At 31.0% G+C, this 22,756-nt stretch overlaps 1 protein-coding gene and 2 long non-coding RNA genes across 9 annotated transcripts in view; 2 read left to right on the plus strand and 1 right to left on the minus strand.

Moving 5' to 3' along the window:
- The first annotated feature begins 67 nt into the window (after nt 1-67).
- On the plus strand, nt 68-16,489 carry Crz (Corazonin). 5 transcript variants are annotated; one of them, XM_074115190.1, is made up of 6 exons: nt 68-210; nt 836-1,035; nt 5,832-5,976; nt 11,829-12,022; nt 12,185-12,303; nt 16,352-16,489. In XM_074115190.1, exons 4-6 carry the CDS (start codon nt 11,837-11,839, stop codon nt 16,359-16,361), a joined length of 315 nt encoding a protein of 104 aa, XP_073971291.1. In that variant the 5' UTR covers nt 68-210; nt 836-1,035; nt 5,832-5,976; nt 11,829-11,836; the 3' UTR covers nt 16,362-16,489. The 5 variants fall into 5 exon arrangements, with proteins under 5 accessions (XP_073971291.1, XP_073971295.1, XP_073971293.1 ...); XM_074115192.1 differs by lacking the exon at nt 68-210 and adding an exon at nt 400-420; XM_074115194.1 differs by lacking the exon at nt 16,352-16,489 and having other exon boundaries at nt 69-210; nt 12,185-12,403.
- LOC141447536 (uncharacterized) lies at nt 16,322-22,600 on the minus strand. 3 transcript variants are annotated; one of them, XR_012454403.1, is made up of 6 exons: nt 22,434-22,600; nt 22,106-22,223; nt 21,749-21,883; nt 17,753-20,991; nt 16,747-16,894; nt 16,342-16,460 (listed from the first exon to the last, which is right to left on the minus strand). It is a non-coding gene; the product is annotated as an uncharacterized lncRNA (long non-coding RNA). The 3 variants fall into 3 exon arrangements; XR_012454401.1 differs by having other exon boundaries at nt 22,106-22,600; XR_012454402.1 differs by lacking the exon at nt 16,747-16,894 and having other exon boundaries at nt 16,322-16,460; nt 22,106-22,600.
- The window catches only part of LOC141447537 (uncharacterized), a 67,485-nt gene continuing 66,858 nt past the window's right edge, over nt 22,130-22,756 (plus strand). The window contains exon 1 of the long non-coding RNA XR_012454404.1: nt 22,130-22,265. This is a non-coding gene — a long non-coding RNA (uncharacterized lncRNA). The remainder of the gene's footprint in view (nt 22,266-22,756) is intronic.

Consider the following 22,756-nt stretch of genomic DNA (forward strand, 5'->3'; position numbering starts at 1 on the left):
ATAGGATAGGCTGCGCGCGCAGATAGTGGGCTACAGATTGCGATTTAAGTGGCGCCGACAAGTAATTGATTTGAATTCTAGCTGGACAAATTCTTTTTGGTTCTTTAAACATTCAATTACTTTCTAAACTACTTTATGTGAAACTCTCAAAGAAGAAACTACGATGAATTGCCAAGGGAATTTAGGATTTCTACAAAAAAAAGAAACCAGGTTTGTAACTAAGTATTGCAAATGTTATAATTTGTAAATTAATTAATATCCACACCAAATTGTAAAAAGCTTCCAACACTGAGAAGATTCTTTTATATTTTAAATTAAATAACATTAACTTTAATCATCATTACATATTATTTAGTTCTTTAAATTAAAAAGATTTTTAAACCATTTAAATATTTCTAAATTAAGACAGTATCAGAAAATGTGAGTAATTCTTCAGTGATACTTAATATATTTTAACCATCTTAATTTTATTCATAAACAGAGTGGTTGATTGATTAGTCAGGTTAGTAGAAAATAATTTAATTTACAAATAAAAGTGGAGTGTGAGGCAGAAGTTTTAATGATAATCTGATTCTTCTTAATAAACTGATGAATCAATCTCTGGTAAAGGATAAAAATCTGAACAAATTTAAAAAGAATTTTACGTAATGATTCAAGAAACAGTGTGAAATTGTTATGAAGAGTACATTAAAATGAAAGGCTAACAATTCAATCTTTATAAAAGTTGGATTATAATTGAGCTGAGATTGAAGTTAAACTGTTTTTTTTTTTTGGCAATTTATTGCTAGATATTTTGCAGTAATAATATTTGTAAAAGTGCATTATTGTTTTACAGTTCTGCAACTTTCCCAGTTTTAAGATAGACACAAGTGACTCTTCCTTATGAAGCTGATTTTTCTTATTAAAAGGACGCCATTCTGGAGTACTACATCTCTAAAACGATTCTTGGCCATCAGTGTTCAACCTAAGCTTATCCCCAGAAGTCAGTTCTTAAGTTTCTCAGCTATACAAAAAAGGAGAACAGTTTTATTTATTGTAAGTTTTGTTTGTCTTCTTATGCACTTCTTAGTAGCCTCAGATGCCCTCTGTCTGCTTCCCGTCCTTTATTAGGTGTTATTGTTATTTATGATTTATATAATTATTTTGTTGCTACCTTTAATGTGTTGCCCTTAAATGAATCAGGTAAATTAAAACTCATTTATGAATCTTGGTGATTCAACAATAAAAATTGAAAAACTTTTTATTTATCTTGGATTTCCACTTTACTCATTATGCTCATTATGTAAATTGACTTCTCCTGAACATTTTTTTTTTCTCTAGAACTGACTTAGCCATTCCGTTAAATTTGAATGTTTGAAAGCAAGTAAGAAACTGATAATCTTCCCATCAGTAATGCACTAGTTTAACTGTTTGGACGATACTATTCTATTGTATGGAGAGGATACTAAACTTTAAACTTAATTAGAGTTAAGGTCCAACTTATAAAACCGTCACTTCATCTTCCCAGTTTAACTCCTTGGAACATGTTGAACGTTATTTTAATTGAAAGTATTTAAAGTATTGTGGTGGTCCAAACTTCTTTCAAAGCTGGTTATCGCCTTCCCAAAATATGCTGAGGAAGCTTGTTAGAATAGGTTAACAACCATATTATCCTGTTCAATTGGACGAGGGAAGTTAAATCCAGTTAATTTGAAATTAATGCAAACTATGTTCGACTTTCTAGGATGCAAATTTGCTCAATTATCATGCCATTTAGAAATAACTTGGGCTGCAAGGATTGTAAATAAGTAATAATTTCTAAATATAATTCTTTTAATAGAAATATTTATTTTCTTTAATGACGCATTGCCATAAAATATCACCAATAAATTAAGAGATGCAAACCCAATCAAGATTGACCTGCAATAAGTATTTTCATTACATTTTTGGGGTGAAAAGTATAAATTTCAGGCCCAGTTTTCCTGTTCTTTATGCTAGGATAGAAAATTTGGTACGTTTTTTTTCCTGTCTTCGACTAGTTTGTACTTTTAAGGGCTCACTATTTAAATTATTATTTAATATAAATCTGTGACAGTTTATTCATCAATTTATTAATAATTATTAACTGCATCCCACATTGAACAAGATTTCATTCTTCATTATATCATCATTAGGAAAAAGAAGTTTTATTTTAAATTTTCCAAGATTATTATAGTATTTTTTTATTTATTTATTTTTTAATAATTATTATTTATTTATTGTAACTTGCTTATAATGTACAATTGTAGCAAGGGGTTGACCCGTGCCTTTACACGGATAAAATATAAAAGATGAAATACATGAAAAAAGAAAAAGAACAAAAACAAAAATAAATTCACTGTTGCAAATAAAATAATAATAAATAAATAAAAAAGCTATTAAATTAAAGAAAACAAATTTCTAAATTTTATAGAGTTAATTATAAAAAAAAGTACATATATTTTACTTTTTTCATCGAGTCGAAACATAAGAGACTCTCCAACACAATTTTAGGTTGATTACAGGAAGAAAAGTTAATGTTTTGCATATGCAGATACTTGGATCTTAAGACCTCTAATATCGGGCAGATAATTAAGAAATGAATTAGATCATCTTTATCGTTTCCATATAGCGGACATGTATTAAATTTACAAACCCTACCGAGGATATAGAGTTGAGGCTTTTTCTCAGACATTAATCTTAGTTGACTGGCACAACTCTGATCATATCAATGTGACATTTAAAGTGAACGTAATGTTCCTTGAAAACTGCTAATATTCCTGAGGAAAGTGTTAAATCTGGCGTTTAACAAGGGATTCAACATCCTTACTAATAAGATTATTGTTAAATCTTGCCATGATATCAGCCAGTTTACCATTCGGTATGTGCTGTTAATATTTTTTTATGAACTGCTTCTTCTATAATATAAAAACTTGTTTAGTATTCAAAAAGGAGCTTTCAACCCAGTGACTAGGTCATCTTTCAGGGCTTATGCTTAAGAACAATTATAATTTTGTTTTACATTCTTATAACTATAAATACTCTTTCTAGTATCTTTTGATTTGATTTTAGTAAAACCATTATTTCTAGATCTTTCAACCCACCTGGGTTATTTTATAGAGAATCTTTTTTGTTTGTTTAAACCTTTATATTTATTTTCTCATAGATTAGCAACTATAGCCCGTTTTTTCCTCCCAGATCTGTTACAACTTATAAATATGATCTTAAGAAAGCTAAAAGTTTATTTATCTATTGCCTTCTTGTCCAGTTTTTATAATTAATTATTATAAATTATTAGCATACAGTTCAGTTAAATTTTTTTACCCATCAATGATAGTCGCTTGATTCAAATTACATCTCTTATGCTGAGAAGTGTAACTTTTCATATTGAATGTGTAATTCTCTCTCCTTGGAAGATGTCTAACATTTTTTATTTTGTTGGCAGAGTTGAGTTTGAATTTCTCTCAAAACTGAATTCCTTACATGTTGGTTGCTGTTGGATGATTATATTTCCAAATGATGAGAATTATGTTAAGATTGTTAATTTCAAATGATACTCTTTGTAATAATGATTTCTTTTATTCAAAGAATTTAATTTTTGCTTCCTAATTCAAATTGTTCAATTTTTACAGTATAATTCATTGTTTTTGGCATCTTATTCATTAATCTAGTAGATAGAAAGATAATTGCCAATTTCAGTTACAATTTTTTATTTATTTTTGTGGCCAATCTATTCGTCTAATTCATCTTCATTGCTTTTGCTTATTAACAATTACAATTTGTAATATATATTCTTGACGATGTAAAACAAATCATAAGTATTAATAAACATAAGCTCTGAGGATGAACTTGTCCCTAGGATGAGATGAAATCTTGACAAAAAATGACTAAAAATTGTGACTGAAATTAGCAGTAATCTTTCTTCCTTTAGAATATTTATATAGTTCTCCTAATTTGTTTTAGAATGATTTGAGTGATCCAACTTTTATAGTTCATCAGCTGGTTATATATTAATTTTATCTTTCTTGTTGGGTAATGTACTTCTTACTTTCTCTTAGTGGGAAATAATTGCATTCATTAGTTCTGATTTTGAGTATCTGCCTCAAACATCTGTTTTGAGGTACTCTATGTCCAAATAAGTGGTGTTAAAAAAATGGAACATCTCTCTCCTCCTGTGAGTGATGGGTTTGTGGATACCATTTTTTCCAATAGAAACCTTACTTTGTGCATTTCGTGCTTGTGAAGAAAATATCTCAAAATACCAAAAATTGGGCTCCACCTAAAGTCCTGATTGTAATTGTCTCTAACAAAATCCCACAATAGGGTGTTTCTCTTTACAGAAAAAAAATTTTAAATAGATTTTATTGATGAGGTACAAACGTTTTTCTTGTTACTATTCAAACACATTGTACTAAATGTGGTCTACAACTTGTATTTAACAAAAAAATTTCTTGGAAAATACAACTAAAGGCAATTTTCTAGAGAGGAGGTTGTGTAGGTTTTTCTTTAAAGAATTATTCGATTATAATGTATGATTTTTGAGTTTTACTTGTTATAAAGGTTGCTTAAATATATTGCTAAACGAAAGTACAAATATTCAGAATAGTTGTTTACTTTTTAGATACTTTTTTCAAGTACAGTTTTAATTATTTGCATTAAACTTCAAGTTCTAATTGCATTAGTGGTGGTCTGTTGGCTACAAAATAATTCTAGACCATTCCTTCAACGGGCTGTTGGCAAAAAGAATGGGCATTTTTCTCCTCAAAGTACTTTTTCTTCAGAAAAGATGTACAGTTTTGTGGGCTCCACTTTCTAAAGAAGATTTTAAATGTCTTATTAAAATTCCAAAACGGTGAAGTACCACTTTGCTGAAAGGTTTATTCATTTTTCTGATAATGCTGATTTTCTTTAAACTTCTAATGTACATCAAAAGTATTTGTTACTAAAATTACTCTTCAACATTTTGAAATATAAGTTCAAATTTTTCCTAAGTCAGCACCTCTAGTATTATAATTAGAGAAAGTCATGTGAGTATTCAACCAGATTTTCTTTTTTTATAAACATTTCTATCATAAAAACTATCATCGTAACTTTTCTATAATTTATCAAATTATTTAAATATAATTCATTCATTGTCAGTGATAAACCCTCAATCTTCAGGAGACAGCTTGTTGCACTTTTAAAATAATATATATGTTTGTTGCAAATTATTTGTAAATAATGTATTATTATTAATATTAATCATTACTATTATTATTATAATGTTATATAATAAAGAAGTTTGTGTTTATATATTACTTATCTCTTTAGTAATATAGCTTTCTGTTAAATAAGGTTTTTAGTTGGTATTACTGGAATAGTCACAGTTGCTAATTGTGTTTAACTGATTCGTCATAATTATGAATTTCTAAGTGAAATACAATCCATTTGTAATTTTAAGTGTTGTCCAAATTAAAAACTGAATCACTTTTCACTTATTATATCATTGTTTCACTCTACAATTACTTTTAAGGAATTCAATTACAATATTATCTGTTAAACCGAAAAATCTTATCAGAATTTTGCGAATGAGTTGTAATGTTATCCAGAAGTTTATTATTACTTTAATTACTTAAAAATAAGATATTTCTAATACTTTAATTTATTGGAAAAAGATTTATTGGCCTATAGCAGGTAAAGTGAATGATCTAATAATGAAATTTCTTCAGTTTCAAACAGAATCTAGTAAAACTTGTCTGACCATTTATGGAATTCATAATTTCTTATTACTAATTTGGTAATGAACGAGACACGAGTTTTATTTAATAATTACTTTGGTATTTGCATTATTTCAGAAAGCAATGATTTCAAAGCAATTATGACTGGAAGTAAGAAGTATTTTATAGTGATGCAAATAAATTTAGCTAACATGAGATTGAACAATTTTGGAGAAAGATGGACCAAATACAATTTCAGGATCTTTTCAGTTCTTTTGCAAAGGTAATTAAATAATAAAAAGTGATTAAGTTCAGTTAAAAGGTTATTAGGATTGTTTAGTTTTAAACATATATTTAGTCAGTTACCAATAATGCTAATGTTAAGTTTAATATTACTAACTTGCCATTAATTTACTAAAAAGACGAAAGTAGCAATGGTTGGTTTGGGCCAAAAAAAATGAAAATGTCTTTAATGTTCGAAGTTGGGGACATTAGAAGTGTTTCTTTTCTTTCAATTATGCATAGTGGACAGCCAGTATTATAAATGACTGAGATCATCTTCTGATTAATTGTATTCTGTACATGGCTGGTGCAGGTCCTTATACATTAGAGCCTAACTGATCTCAATCTATTTATTATCGAATTATCTATTTTACTCACAGCAGGTCGTTTGGGTACTTCGATATAATTTTCTTATAGATTGTACGCCCTTGTTGCCTTGTAAAACAGGCTTTGTAATTTCTTGATCTTATGATGGTAACTGATTGTTTTGATTCTTCCAAAAGCTCTATTTTTGGTGGCTCTAACGCTGCAATGCCCCTTTACCATAATATACTAATATGGGTTCTTTTCTCTTTGAAGATAACTGAAAGTTGATTAATTGGTTGTATTTTAATTAAACTTTAGCATTAGATATGGAAATGCAATGGTTAATTCAAAATAATGATACCTACAAAATGAAATATTCTATTAGTTTATGGTGTACTAAAATTACTGTCTAATTTGTTTAATAAATTATTAAGATTTAATCTAAAAACCGGTATTGTCATATTTACAACAGTAGATACTACATTTAAAAGAAATATTGACAAATCAAATATATTTACGTTTTAGCTGTGTCGTATTTTCTTGCTTATCTACATTTTGCTTTATGTATTGCTTTGTTTGTTACATTTTTCTTTAAAAGAAATCAAACATTCTACTTAATACTTTCATTTCTTTTGTTTTATTAAGCCACAATCTTTGTTTTGAAAACAATTTGTTATTAAAATTAATTGAGGCTATCTGGTTTTTAAAAATGTAATAGTTATCATTAGATTGTTTGTTTTTGTAAATACAATAGATACTATTCCTTTTTGTGATAGCATGGTCAAAGATATTTATTTTTTAATTTTTTATCGCTTTTATTGCTTGTATATTATTATTTATTAGATTACTGTACTTTGGATGATTCTCTCTCTCTTTTGGTAGATGCATTTTTAGATTTTGTGTTTGTTTAACTGCTTCTTTTTTTTTGATCTTCTACTGAAAGAGCAGAAAATAAATTTTTAGATTAGTTCAAATTAAGCACCCTTCCAATTCTTTGAATTTATGTTTTTTTGGGAGGTAAGAGTCTGTGATTCCCAAATCTTCTACACTATTTATTTAAAAAAGAAATCTGGTGTGCTTACTCTTAAAACTTCATCTTACCGCAGTTTATGTGATTAAATGTAATTGAATTTAAAATTTTGTACTAAAACGCTAGTTGGTTTCCACATCCCACATAAAATGACATTTTTGAAGATTGAGAAACATCACAGCTTACCCTAGAAGCCTATAAAAATCATTTTCTTTCTGAAAATGATATAAAATCAAATACTAGACCTAATGTAGTTTCAGTGGAACCTTTTGTCAATTATCTTACACTCTAGACAATTAGGAAAATCGCATTCCTGATTAAGTAATGTTCTTTTAATTCATAATTTTGGTTAAACCTTTTATACTCTCTATTATTGTACATGAGTTAGGCAGAGAAAAAGGGCACACCTTCTCTTGGCCAGTTATCGACTGGATCTCAAAGAGATGTGCTATTTTCGTTAACCATTTCGAGCTATAGGATGGATTTATGTGTTGAATGCTGCACCTAAGATATCAGAACTCTAACTCAGGATGTGTAGGGGCAGTAAATGTAGAGGGTTCCTCTTACAACGGGACATCGCTTTTGGGTCTGAGTCACGAGAGTTCACCTATCTTGAATCCCCTTAAGATTCACCACCTGCCCACCCTGATTATTAGTCTGCGGGATGTGACTAAGCCCTAGGTGTTATCTAAAGCCCTTCATATACTTTATAGTTTCGGACAGGTTCCTCACGAAGATGAATTATAAATTGAATTGACGGTTCGTATTTCCAAAAAAGATCAAAGTTCCAAAGCGATCATGCCGAGACCTATTTCCATTTTAATGCACCTTTTAGGAAATGAAGTAGCTTGTAGGAGAGAAGATGCACTTACTTTTCGTAGACGTGATTTAATGAGATGAATTTAGATGTACATTTCAGATTCTTTTGGAGAGTTTAATTTAGCTCAGTTTTATTCGTTTCACTGAACAATAGAACACAGTTCAGTGTAGTTTTTTTATGCAGCTGGTCACATGCTCCAGTTCTAAGAGAATCTGAAGTTATAAATAAAGAGGTTATATTTTCGTGAGAAAAACTTTGTTGTTCAATGTTTTTTGTGGAGGTAGTATCATAATTAGGAGAGGCGACACTTCTTTATTTTATAATTTTGCAACCTACCCCCATCCAACTTAACCTATGCAATTAAAACCCTTTTGAATTTACGTATCAGGTTAGTAATTATTAGGCTGAGAACAAGTGAACCTTTAATAACAGTTCATTATCTCGCTTGTAATATTGTTTATTATTAGCTATGATTCTAGTTTAGTTTTTTGCGAGAAAAAGGAAAAAAAGGATTTTTCCATTGAAATTAACAAAGCCCACCCCTCTTTGCCTGAAGTTAATTCTAGAAATGGCCAGCTTTAATTGTAAAAGAGTTTTTTTTTATTTATTTTTTTGTTTTTTCTTCCACCTCCGTGTAAACATAATCAAAAAGGATTCCTTTTAAGCGCTGAAACAAACCATCCTTACTTTTAAAGAGGTTTCACACACTCCCACTTCAACTTAGCAGCTTCCCTAAGGGTTTGTTTTTTACTTTATTCTATTTAATAAACCACACCTACACATCCAACACGAACACACCTTTCAAAAGTCTACTGCCTCCTCCTACCTAACTGGAAGCGGTCAGGTTAATCACAGCTTTTTGTTGTGGTCAGAGCGAAATCTCCCTGTTGTGCTACCAACTACTGGGAACCACTTAAGTAAATTGATAACATTGTGTGGAAAAGGTGTTCTATTAGCTAGCATAAGCAAAGCGAAAATCATCCTCTCCCCTTCTGGGTCACCACTTGTAACGCCGCTTACACACACACACACACACATTTTCTGTAGCGGGGAAAAGGGGAAAGTACCCCTCCGTCTCATACCAAAAATTGACTATTGACCAGAGTATAAAATCCAGCATCCAACGTTAAAGTAAAGTCAGTCTAACCAGATCTGTGGTGAAGTCAACTGCCCTTTACTAGACAGGTAAAAACACCTATCCGCAACTCCCATAAAAAGTATCTTGCGAACATAAGTGTTATTTTCCAGATTTGAGATCGTGGCTATTATATTCCTGGCCGCCCAGCCATCCAAACCACTTAACCTTTCCTACTCGTCTTTAGATTCTTTTTCATAATCCTATTTTGGTTTTGCGCAGCCTGCAACTAATTTCTGAAGCTCTGCTAAGAACTGTTCATATAATTCAACCCATTTCTCTATCTTCTTGCCTCATAACTTAGAAATCTTCTACCCTGCTCTTCTGGTGACCTGACTAGTGGAAATCTCAATTAGATTATTCCTCTTAGCTGGTTTCATTCAATTTAGCTCAACCGGTGATTTTATTGGTGAGCCTTTACTTCTCTTCGATTCTCTGATTTACCTAAAGGTACTGCTAAGGCTCTGCCTACAATTTCTGAGCTTCAGCCCTCCTTTAAATAAATAGAATCCTTCGTTCTTTTCTAAAATTTGCCTAACGAAACTCTCAATTTGGTATTGCCTCAAGGCGTCTTTTAAATTTAGGATGATATATTTGGCAATTCTTTAAGAAGACTTTAGCACAACTGAGTTCTTTGATGTGCTTCAATGGATCTCTGCTGCGTCCTTAGTTTTTTCGCTACCTACCTGTAATTCTCGCAACAGAACTTAACGCTGTTTTCTGAATTCAGCAAATGTCCTGACCAACAGAACCTTGGTATACCACGAAATTTAGGTTAACCACTGATTTTAAGGTTTATATTTTTTTTTTATTTATTTTTAAATTGAGACTAAAAATGTGAATAGACCACCATTTGGTTAGAATGTCTTTGTAGGACTGACTGAGACTGGGATAGGTCACCTAGTTCTAAATTCTAATGGAAGGATTGATCCGTACATATATTCATAAAATTCCGAATTTAAGGAAAATTTCTGAACTGGATTACGATTTCACTAAATGGATTTTCATTACCTTAGAAGGGTCTTTTTAGCAAATGAGCCCTACGATTTTCTGTAGACTTCGTATATAGATTACATAGGTTTATTACTTTTATTATTTTTAGGAAAAATTCTGGTTAGGGCAGTTTGGGGAGGCAGATGGGAGTACCTATACCTTTAAAATAAAATGTTATTTCAGTGTAATGCACGGTTTTGCTGTTTAATATAGGAAAGAAGTGAATTAATGTTACAAATTTTGAGTTTTGAAGAAAATTTAGAAATAAGAACTTGAGACTTTTTCTTGATTTCTTGAGTGTAAACTTCTTATTTTGTTCATCCCTCTCTTTCCCTTAAAACCATTGAAATGTAGTTTATTAAGGCAGACAACTTATCATCCTTTTTTTTTAGCGTGAATTCTTCTAGAGGATAATGTAGTGAGGCTATTTTTTAACCACCAAGCTTAATGTTAGAATCTTTTAATAACACTTTTCAGTCTAGTGAATTACGTCTTCTTCTTTTTTTCTGGCTGAAGTTAACATGTCACTACTTTCCATCATTATAAATTGTATCATACAGTAAAAAATTATATTTTTAATAAAATAAGGTAAATCCAAATGAAATGGATTGATTACATCATTTTACAAAATCACTATGAAATTTATGTTTTAAAGATAAATTTAATTGTAATTTTGCCAATAAATAAAGTGATTATCCGTAAAATAGATAATTTAGGAATGTGGTTAAAAAATATCCATTCATCCATGACCAGCAACAGTAAACCGCAAAATAGTTTTATTGTTGTTTGGTTTGGCTACATTTAGGCGTATTTTATTTAATATTAATTTTGGAAAAAAATAAAAATCTGAGAAAATCTTTCTTGATCGGATCAATTTTTCTTTTTTTTTTTGGGGGGGGGGGGTTTCAGCTGAAATTCATCTTTTTCCGGCCACAAAAACTTTCTAAAAACGGTTTTTTTCCACATGGTCTTCGGAAAATAGAAAAATTGATTTTTTTAGAGAGAGTTTTCTTGATAACCATTATAGGCATCCTTCTAACAAGGGTTATGTCACGGGTTTATCAGGTGCAATAGTATTAAAGGAATACAAAAAAGAACACTGTCGGTACTTCGAAAAACTGTGTGTATATTTAAGAACAACGTGTCTACCTGACTGATAAGCAAAATCACGGAATGTACAAATCTGATAATTTTAGTTTGGATGCACCAGGAAAGACCTAACGCATTTAACTTTTGTTCAAAGTCGATCTCCTGGATGTGCTAAATTAATGGGTCAGATATTTTTCAATTTATTTGGATTAAATCGAAAATAGCGCTACGGGAAGGACTTTTCTTTAGGCTTTTATTTGCGGCGAGTTGAAAAAAGAGACATTCAAGGACGACACCTATCCTCAAAAGTACTTCTTCTTTTTGATTGAATCTAAATGAAAGTGTAGGCTTAGTTAAACTTCAAATTTTAAAGAAAATAATTGAGTTAAGATTAAAATCTGCTAAATTTTTCTAAATATATTTTATTCCCTCCTAATAATTTCTTTATCCCACTCATTATATTAATATATTTGTTTTCAGGGGTAAAAATGAATTTTCGATCAAGTTGTCTACTCATCTTTATCATATATTCTATAGTCCATGTCTTTGGCCAAACATTTCAGTATTCCAGAGGATGGACTAATGGTAAAAGAGCGGGTATCCCATCTAAAGAGGTAACCGCATGTCAGCTTCAAAGAATTAAATCTTTGCTTGAAGGAAAGACTATACCACAGGTATGTTCAAGGTTTTTTCACTTACACTTTTAGGGATATTAAAAACTGCAATCTAAGGGCAATGCTTCCAAGCGGGAAGCAGGCAACTTAATTGTTGGAATATCTTTAAGAAATTATTATTATTATTATTATTATTTTTGCCTTTGTTTATCCATAAAACAGTTGTACTGGCCTTGCGAATGGAGTCCATTCATGGAAGCTGCACTGAGTAGACAGATGAAGACTTCAGAGTTGACTTCGCTGCCAGTAGTAGCGCCACTTACACCAGAGATAGAAGAAAAGTAAATAAAATATATTTAATAATTCATGATGCTATAATTTTGTAATCATTAGGTGAAATAAAAATAATTACAAGTAAAAATACTTGTTACAAAAAAAAAATTTTAGTCTGTAATAGGAATCAAAGCTTGTAGTAGCAACGAATAAAATTTCTTTTAAATTATGTTTATTTTGAGGGGCAGGTACAGAAAATGAAATATGTTAAATATGTTAATTACATCTCGAAAATTTTGTATTTTCTCTTTGTCTAAGGTGTTGAAGTCGGCGGATTACATATTAGAAATTAGAAATAGTTTCATACTCATCAAAAAGTTTGTAATATAAAAAAATAGTTTTTTAATTTTGGGAAAATTTGGTTTAAAAAAAAACAAACTCAATGAACTCTGGCTCCTGCTACAAATTGACGCATCCATAAATATGATCATTAGCGCCCAAAATGATTATTAATTTTTGTTTTATACCACTTGAAGAAATTAAACGTCCTTTACCCAAAGATGTCTTCAAAAAATTATTCTTCGTAAATGAAGCTGTTGACCATACAAAAGTATGTTAGAAGATCCGGAAGTTTTACTAGGGTATTCAGGGTGTCTAAGGTGGACTTTTTCATTAATTTGAACCTCATTAGTTGATTTGAAAAATGGATAATTTATACTTTTTAGAAAAAGGTCTATCTGTATGAACATTCTTGCTGAAAAACGAAAATTTCTTTTGGTTACCCTGAAGGGACTTGATAGAAAGTTGAACTGCCGTAAAATTCGTACATTCATTGTATTGAATTGTCCTTCGAGAACGCTTGGCTCCTTGCCTCTTATGTGGCCAATTTGGCGTTGGTGTTCCATCACTTATATACTATTAAGGTGGATTTTGTGTTGAAAAAAAAAAGGTCCAAGTTTAAATTAATCCTAAATGGATTTTTCATTTGAAAGAAATTTTCTCGCAACTGGCTCTTGACGTTTTTCCTTCATCATGATTTTAGATTACCTACTCACAGATCTGTAATGGTTATTTGTGTAATCTTTAAGGAAAAATTCGCTTATTGGAAGAATCTTTCAAGGAATGCCTGGGCTTCCCTGCAAGTTTTCGTCGTTTTTTGGTATATAATAGAACCTCGAGAATTTCAGCATAAGTCCATAAACTAATAAACATTTACGAATTAATGTTCTTCACGAAGATTATTATTGCCTGATTGCTGATAAGAGATTGAGGATATCTCACATGTTTTCGTGATGTGTAACCATTACTTCTCGGCTTATTATATAAATTTTTATTTTTTATAGTATCAATGCATTCTTTATCATTGATGTGGCTCATTAAGAAGTTAAAATTTATTTAAGGTTATATAAGGCAGCAGAGACGCATATTGTAAAATTTAGCTTATGATCATATTTGTTAAATTCTAAATTCGTAAATTGGAAAAGGGCATGAAAGAAATCAGAGAAATTTTCGGGTTTCTTTGGGAAGTTTAGGTAAAATTTAGTAATGAACAATTGTTATTTGTGACGAATAAGTTAAGTAACAGCCAAATTGTGACTAAGATTCAAAGTCATGACTGATGACTATAATGAATAGTAGAACGATTAATTCTTGTATTAGAAATGGGCTTTGGACAGAGGTAAACAGGGCTGCTTTAGGCGAGAAAAAGGTTTGCTAGATTAGAGATAAGGAAGTGAATAGAATATACAAAAACGTTCTTTTGACGATTAGAAGTCAAACTTCTATTGTGGTACAAACATGCGAAGAGGTAGGTCCGCATAGATAACCTTGGATGGTGAATGACAGCGAAATGTATACGAAAGAAGAAAGAGTCTAAAACCAAGTGTGAAAAAAGGAAGGATAAGGTCCAAAGTGTCGTGCAACTTTTTGAGAAGTAGCACTGTTCAGAGGCTGCTGAAATCATCAAATGGGAAAATTAATCAAAACAATCAAAATACTAAGTCATAATCACATAAATTAAGTGGCTACATCGTTAATCATAATCAGGTTATGCTTTTTGCGAAACGAAAGTTTCTAGTATATTGAGACCTTTACAGAATACTTGTGAATAAACTCTAGAGACAAGTTTTATATTATTTGGTACATTGTAATTGTACGCTTTGCCTAAGAAAGATTATGAAAAGATAATTCTGTTCAAAAACCAAATTGTTCACATTACTCTCAAGGGATTCGCCGGCGATTGAAGGGTGTGAGCGGACCTATGCACGAAAGAGAGAAGGGTAGGACAAAGAAATACACTTACAATTGTAGTCGTTAGAGAGGCACGCGCAATTCACTTGTCCCCGAGTAATATCCATTGAGGGATAGAGAGAGACAGGGAGCAGGTTCCTCTGAAGGGCTAATCAAGTTAAGAGTACGCGTGCGCATAAGATAGGACCAGTCGTCTGTGCAGGGACTACAATACTTCGGCGACACTCCTTTTGCTGTCCACAGTGAACATGCGACAGGCGTCACAAGCTGAACACCACAGTTCTAGGAGACCCATCTGCACTTCTGTATGGTACTCTGTTACAGCAAGATTATTGCAATTTAATTGGCGTCGCATGATAACGCCCACGATTAGACACCATGTGCTACCATTATTCCTGTATATACCAAAAATTTAATCAAACTGATGGAATAGTCATGTAATCGTGTATATGGTTAACAACTGGCAAGCCCTCTCCATTGTTAGGAATAGCTGATATTTAATAAACTTCGTAAAAAATATCTGATATAAGAATTTTTCAGCCGAGATATTAATTAGAAACAGCTTTTAAAGATGTACAGCTGCTTACTTTAAGTTTTGTAAAACTTCTAAAGGGTGTTTTAAACCTCTAGTCCATTGGTAGCCGCGTAAAGAGAACAAAGGTACCACTTTATTGCTAGCGACTTTATAGAAGTGATTATAGGTAGACCTATCATAAATTTTATTAGTTTAAACCCGGACAAAAAGTTCAAAATAGGCAGTAACGCCTCCTACCTACATGCCTATAATTGCGAATAGCGTACTTTTTCCCAAAAATCAGCAGTTTTTATAGTCATAGTTTTTAGTTACTCCTAAATTTGACACAAATTTAAACTGGACTCCAAAACATACACTTAAATTAAGACAGGCCTAATCATTCTCAGCTCTGTAAACCAACGGACAATTGAATGCTCATCGCGCTCTATGCTCTAGACCAGGGGTCCCCAAACTTTTTACACAGGGGGCCAGTTCACTGTCCCTCAGACCGTTGTAGGGCTGGACTATAAAACAAACTATTTTAAAGTAAAAAAAACAAAACGGGAATAAATAGAATATTTCAAATAAAGAACAAGTAAATTTAAATCAACAAACTGCCCAGTATTTCTGTGGGAATTATGGGCCTGCTTTTGGCTAATGAGCTGGTCAATGTCTGGTTTAGTTATACTGCTTTGCCTTTCTTCCTACTTCTGCTGTTATTTTACACTGTTTTCAGAGCCGTGACGCATGCATCCCGCGTCCTCGGAAGTAGTACTGTACATGAGCGACGCAGCGCTTTGCGGCACCGCCACATATAGTGCTCCTCTTACTGACCACCCACCAATGAAAGAGATGCCCCTTCCGGAAGTGCGACAGGGGCCGGATAAATGTCCTCAGGGGCCCGCGGGCCGTAGTTTGGGGACCCCTGCTCTAGACTCTTAATTCTTGACCATTTAAGATCATAACTGACTTACGCTTCTCCCATAAGCTGTAAGTTAATCAATGCTGTGCATCATCTTTTTTTGGGGAGGCTCCTGATGCATACAGAATGAACAAATCCACAGGGAGTTGGAAGTTACCCACAATTACAAACTATATGAACTAGATAGATAATATTTCTAGAGAACCTGCATTCTACATTGCTGGACAACACCAACGACTCGGAGAAAAAAACAGATTGGACGACGGCTAAATCCTAAACTAATATAGGACGTACTTTCAAACTTATTTAATAGATCATTTTAAATGTACACTTTGTGTTTGCATCAGTATTTTTTAAGGCTGAAACAAGCTGCTTGGACAATTAAAGTTGTTTTTTTAATTTATTTTTAACGCTATTTTTATTTTTTCAGTTGCTGTTAACATGAACAAACATTCAAAGCAGCTGCAGTAGGTCTTCTAGAAAGTACAGCAGTGGAGTTCTACTTTTCAGTAGTTTGTAACCACAAAGTTTCTCTTTCACTTGATGAAAATATGAAAAAAAATAATACAGTAGTTAGAAAATGGTGAGAATTATGATATTTTTTAAATTTTCTATTGCGATTTTTTCTTGTGAACATAGATCATTTACTCCACAAGATATATTCTACATTCCTACTGCTGTTACTTCCAAAATCTTTATTTTTTTTAATAAATTCTTTAGTGGATAAATAAAAAAAAATTGACGGACACTAACAATCCGTATTTTCAAAGCAATGCAGTTAACGTATAATATATTCACAATGTTTCTGTAAACGTAGTTGACTACCTTAATAATGGTGAAAGGCTAAATTAGCCTTTACAGATTCTAACGGGTTTAGGCAGGTGGCGCTTCATATTGGAATATGTGCGTACTACTTGTAGATCTTTGCCTTCTTTTTATTTTAATGCCAAAATTCCTCTCTGCATATTTCTTCCTTTTAGAAGGATAATCATGTTAGAAAAAAAACTAATAGTCTATTTTCTCTGGATGAATAGATTAATGGAAAGAAGTAATTCGATCACTGATAAACAAATTTACATTTTAAAAACAAAATTCGATTAAATTCTATTTAAGAGGTGTTCCAGGCAGGCAACTATTTCTGAGTTGGGATTTTCAGTTAAAATTTAATCATCTCTAGCGGTAATTTTAACCTTTAGAGTCACCATATATTTTTTTTCTTAATCCGGAATAAAAGGTTTATTTAAACAGAAAAGTAATGCCTCTTCCGCTCTATTTCTGGATTAATTTAAAAGCAACAATTTTTCTGGTTATAATTTTTACTAAATTTCAAATTCCATGGGATTCGTTTTTCTGAAATAAGGGCTTACTGATTTCCAAACTTTTTAAGACATATTTTTCCTCTTATAAAACCACTGGTCAAATCTGAAAAACTCATCGCTCCAGACATCTTGTGTTACATCTTATTTCAAATCATTGCTGCCTTAAGTTTGCTCCGGACGCTGGTAAGACGGTAAATGAATAAGCTGCAAGTTTTCCAAAATGAACTACTACCTATCTCCTCGGAGCACCACGATCTCAGGAAACACATTTCTAAAGATCGTAAGTACTTCAGAGGCTAGACAACACCAATGACTCGGAGATATGAAAAAAGGCATACGACGGTAAAAAAAAAAAACGCCTTCCACAATCCACAAAACTTACTTCTATATAAAGATCATTTTAAATGAACACCTGTTATAATTATTTTGTGTTTTGTAAGGCAGACAGGTATATTTTTCTTCTTTTAAAAAAAAAATCTGAATTTATAATTGAGATGAAAAATATAGTATACCTCAGGTTAACAGTTGTGTTTGCAGCTCAGTAAGCTTTTACAGCTTGTTGATTCAGCCAATTTACTTCATTGTTCAGACCATATGTTACTCATTATTGAGAATATCCTTTCAACGGATGCAGATGTGCTTGGCTAGCTGAAAATGTATTCTATTCTGTTATTTATTGTTTCTGAAGAGTCTTTGGTTTTGCACAGTTTACATATAAAAAAATCTTTACGCCGACGTTTCGAACTATTGTTTAGTTTATCTTTAGGGCTAAAAAGCAAAAACGAGAGATCTGAGTGATTATAAATTATCATAGCTTTATTCACGAGACATTATTCACAATTCAACTTAAAAATAATGTAAATATACCTAATCTGAAAACTTATGCTATAGTAATTTAAGCAAATGGAGTATTTGTAAACAGGAGCACATAATTCTAATTCTTAAATTTACTAAAAACAGGTTATAATCATATGTATTATTTTGAATTACCTTAGATTTTTTATTAATACCTCCTTGTCTACAATTTAAAATCTATCATTTTTGCGTGAAGCGTAATTGGGCATTGTTTGATTTTCTTCAAATAGCCGGGACAGAATGGTACATTGTCCGAGCTGGCTCTTTGAATAGGTTTAAAAAAAATTGTTACGCTAAATTCTAAAATCGAAACTAGAAATGTATCCTCAGAATGTGGTGGTGAATATTGCAGTGGAGCAGGGGTAAGTCGTCTAGCCACTTCTTCAGGGAACACGGCATAACTGTGGGGTATCAAAATCTAATAACACTACTCTAAAAAAAAAAAGTGTCACTTTTATACACTCACAACGTAGACCGGCGCAGATGTAGTTGAATTATGCAATATTTGGGTTAGAATAGTTTAGCAGTATACTTCACAAATGCCTGTTATACTTTAGGGAGCTGCAATAAACATTTTAGACTTAAGATTTGCATGTCCTGCTACCTTTTTGCACCCTTTTGTAGCTGAAGGATTCATTGCCAGCAAAAAGTTTGAAATGCTTTGGAAGTACTCCATAGTAAAATGCCACTTTACATCTCTGTGGCTCCTTTAGACTTTCTAAATAGTTGCTGAAGTGACAATAGATCATTTAGTAATTCACTCGTTCAGGACAAACAACTGTCGCTAGCTCTTTTAAGACACAGATATGTACAACGACTTAGGTGCTAGCTCTTTGTACCTTCGAAAGAACAGGACAGTTCCTGTCAAAATGCGATGTTCATCGGTAAGCCTACCTTTAAGTAGAAATCAAATTTCTCTGCACGAACTTGATGGTTCAATCCCTCAAGATGGAAGAAAGTCAAAAACTAAATCAGGGCGTCAAAAAAACAAGCATGCTATGACGGATGATTATCATTGAATATTAAATATTTATTGCATAATGTTATTTTACTACTACCTTAATTAACATTTTATTACTGTTTTACGTAAGGCTCTTAACATACGTATAATTAATAATTCATTAAATACAAGTGAACTGAACAAAAGTTGACTGTAAAGTTATATAAACCTTAGTTAGTGAAGTGGATTCATTTAGAAAGCAAATTGAATAAAAATAGGAATTCAACTAGAATGAAAACAAGAAAGATAACAATGTGTTTATAGTTCTCACGATCTTCTTTCTAATGAATTTCCTAGATGTGTTTTTAGTGAACGACTGAAAGAATTAAGAAGTAGTAACAGGATGATGAAAAAGATCGAGTTGGCGGATGAACGATACTGAACTAAAGACTAGGGAACTAAAGGTAATTTTGGTAGGATTGTTTGCTAAGTGACCGTACATTATAGTACACTAATAATACATTTTACACAATGTGTTGTAAAAAAATAAAAAGGTTGATTCATAATCTTTCTTGGCAAGGTCATTATAGTACTTTCTACAACCGGATGTTGTTCTGGGTCCGGAAATTTAGCCTCCACCAACTAGATAAAAGAAGAAGAAGAAAAAAGTGTCACTGCAATCCTGGAAATGAACCCTAAGAAATTATAGACCTGGGTAGGCCAATTGGTGCAATGACCTTCGTGATGTGATCACTTTTTATACTAGGTTGACTGAGATAGGTGAAATACAAAAGTTTTTGCAAATCTTCTATGTGATAATGAGACAAAAAGGGAGGAAAAGAATATTTTTAAATTTAGAATTAATGTTCTATTGATAAAGTTGTATGACATTGCTACGGTATGATCGTCGGTTGTTGCCATCTATTTTGTAAACCAACGAAATCATCATTGCAAAGAAATAACGTCAAGAAATCTATGAACAGATCCAACACTGGTTAACAATGAATTCTCATCTGCAAGCTTGGAAATTTTAGATTGTGCCTGAAGAAAGTGGAAACCCAGAAGATGATAAGAATCTTTCTTTGTATTTGAGTATTTTAGAACTCCAGCATATTTAAAAGGTACACTAGGAAACAAATAGGGTTTTACCAAAATTAATTACCCAAATATTTTAAGAAATGAAAGATTATTGCCAATTCATTTTTTTTTCCATTTCTTTTTAGCTAAAGATTCCGAGAACTAAGGACTAACTCATCTTCAGAACATTTTTATCCTAAAAAGGTTGATGACTCTTCTTTCCTGACTGTTTAGATACTCTGACGGGAGTAAATTGGCAATAATTATTCCTTTTCTTTGGATTAGTGTATCAGTCACCAGAAAAGATCAACAATACTAATGATATTACTCTAAAAAATATCTAAAACATTCAATTCTGAAAGTGGTTAGGCTATTTACATCAAAACCTTTTAGGCAGTTCTCATCGGGTGCCATTTAAACTAAATCTAAAATAAACTATATCTGTAAATTTTCGTAGTTAAATCGTTAATACATAAAATAAATATCTGACGGTTGACAATTTTCCGTTATGAAAGTAAATATGTACTACTATAAATTCAGATCCAGACAAACATTTGCATAATTTATTTCTATTTACGATTATAATTTAAACTCAAAACTGTTTGGCATTAGAAATTTACAAATTTTTGATTATTAACATCCTTTAGAATTTCAAAAATGACAAGTAACAGTTCATAATTAATGTTATCAAAAATATTACAGTAATTAGGTAATGAACGATTAGGAAACGAAATTCGTGTACAAATTAACATAGATTCAAAGATTTAATTTGATTTCCATAAATTAACTTCATAAAAATAATTTTTTAATCATTAGATTATAAATAAAATGTTGGGGACATTTTTTCTCAACCCATTGAATTGACTGTCTGAAAAGCCCCTGCAAAATAAAAATAGAAATACAATATTAATCCATAATCTGAAATAATTCAAAAAATAGGAATACTAATTGTTAATTAGATGTAATACTAATAATTTTTAGAAATATTACAACTATTAAAACAAAATATATGTAAAATTATTATTATTTATTAAAAAATATATTGGCAACCTCGTTTTAAAAATAAAAGTGATCAAGTAATCACTTAAGGTACGTTGACTTTTACTTGACCTTCACATTCTTCATGGACGAAACTTAAGCTGGGTGTTTTATCATTTTATTCATCTTAGTAATTATAAACATAAATCTAATTAAACTAATAAAATGCACCTTATAAATTAATAAAATGGAATTCAGGTAATAAAATTATCAAAAAACTTTCATTACTTAACAATCAATTAGAATAAAGGTGAAAATCCAAATAGCTGAACTTCAAATTTGGCGAGACATAGGTTAATTACAATGAATGAATTAAGATATATACAATTATTAATCAATCTGAATTGAATACTCAATTTAATTAGCTTTGTGAATAATCATTTTTAATGTTAGTATAATTTGAGAAAACTTGATTCTATGTTTTAAAAGTTTTCAAGAACTGCCTTAACCTGAATTGTCTTCAGTAGAATGCAGACTTATTTCACAAAGTTAAGCTTTAAAAATCAACTAATTTTACATTTAATGAATCAGAAATAACTCTTTAAGCATTTAATAGAACTGTTAAATATAATTGGTTTGAATTTTTATGATTACTTACCTTGTACTCCATCAGTAAGCTTCAGTCGTAAGTTTTATTTTACAATAAACTAATTTCCTTACATTAGGCAATTTCAATCCCAATTAGAATATTACGTTTTTCATTAATTGCATGTATGTTTGAAAAACATGAGTTCTAAAAAGAGAAAAAGGTTATTAATAAATTTAACCTATACATTAACAAGCGAGCAATTACTTTAAAAATTTAGAAATTATTGCTTGAATACCTTCTAATTTTAATTTTTAAGTAGACTTTCTGTAATAATTAGTTCTTTTTTTGTAATAATAATGAATTAAAAACAGTTTTTCTTTTCAATAAAGTTTTCCATTGTATTATAATAAATAGGTTATTCTTTACCTTTATTTTAATTTAAATGATTGTTTCAGATCTGTCTTCTTTTACAACTCATTCTTCAAATTTGAGCACTGGATGGTTCTTTTTAAAGATGTTTCCTGGTCCAGAAATCTCAATGATGCTGCAAACGAATATTCGTTCAAATTTTGTACAAATGCAAAAGGTAGGTAACTTTTACTATTTAATTGGATTTCTTTGACATTTCTTTTGAACTTTCCTTTTTAAGTAAAAACCAGTTAACAGTTTTTTCTTCTAATCTTCAAGAAAGTTAACAGTTTTTAACTAAACAAGAAAGATTAATAACTAAAATATTTAACTTGTTTCTTGTTACCAAATGAAAACTTAAGTAATGATACACATATCTGTGAATTTAACACAAAGTATAATAACTGCTTGATAAACTGTAATTAAAACTTGCAATAATCAGTTAGGTTACCCTAAATGCACTAAAATGTTGCTAACATACTTATTTTATAACCAGTAAAATACTTCTACTTTATTAAAATAAGAACAACAGCTGAGAGAAATGAATGTTTACCCTCCAAAAGTTGGGAATTGATGCAATTAAGGAAATAAGTTTTTGTGATTCGCAATTATAATGCTATCTTTTCTAAAATAGCTTTCATACTATAATTTTATTAAATTTAGCTGGTG

This window comes from Rhodnius prolixus, unplaced genomic scaffold (genome assembly GCF_049639745.1).
Source record: "Rhodnius prolixus isolate KJV_2025 unplaced genomic scaffold, Rpr scaffold_7, whole genome shotgun sequence".
Taxonomy (NCBI): Eukaryota; Metazoa; Arthropoda; class Insecta; order Hemiptera; family Reduviidae; genus Rhodnius; species Rhodnius prolixus.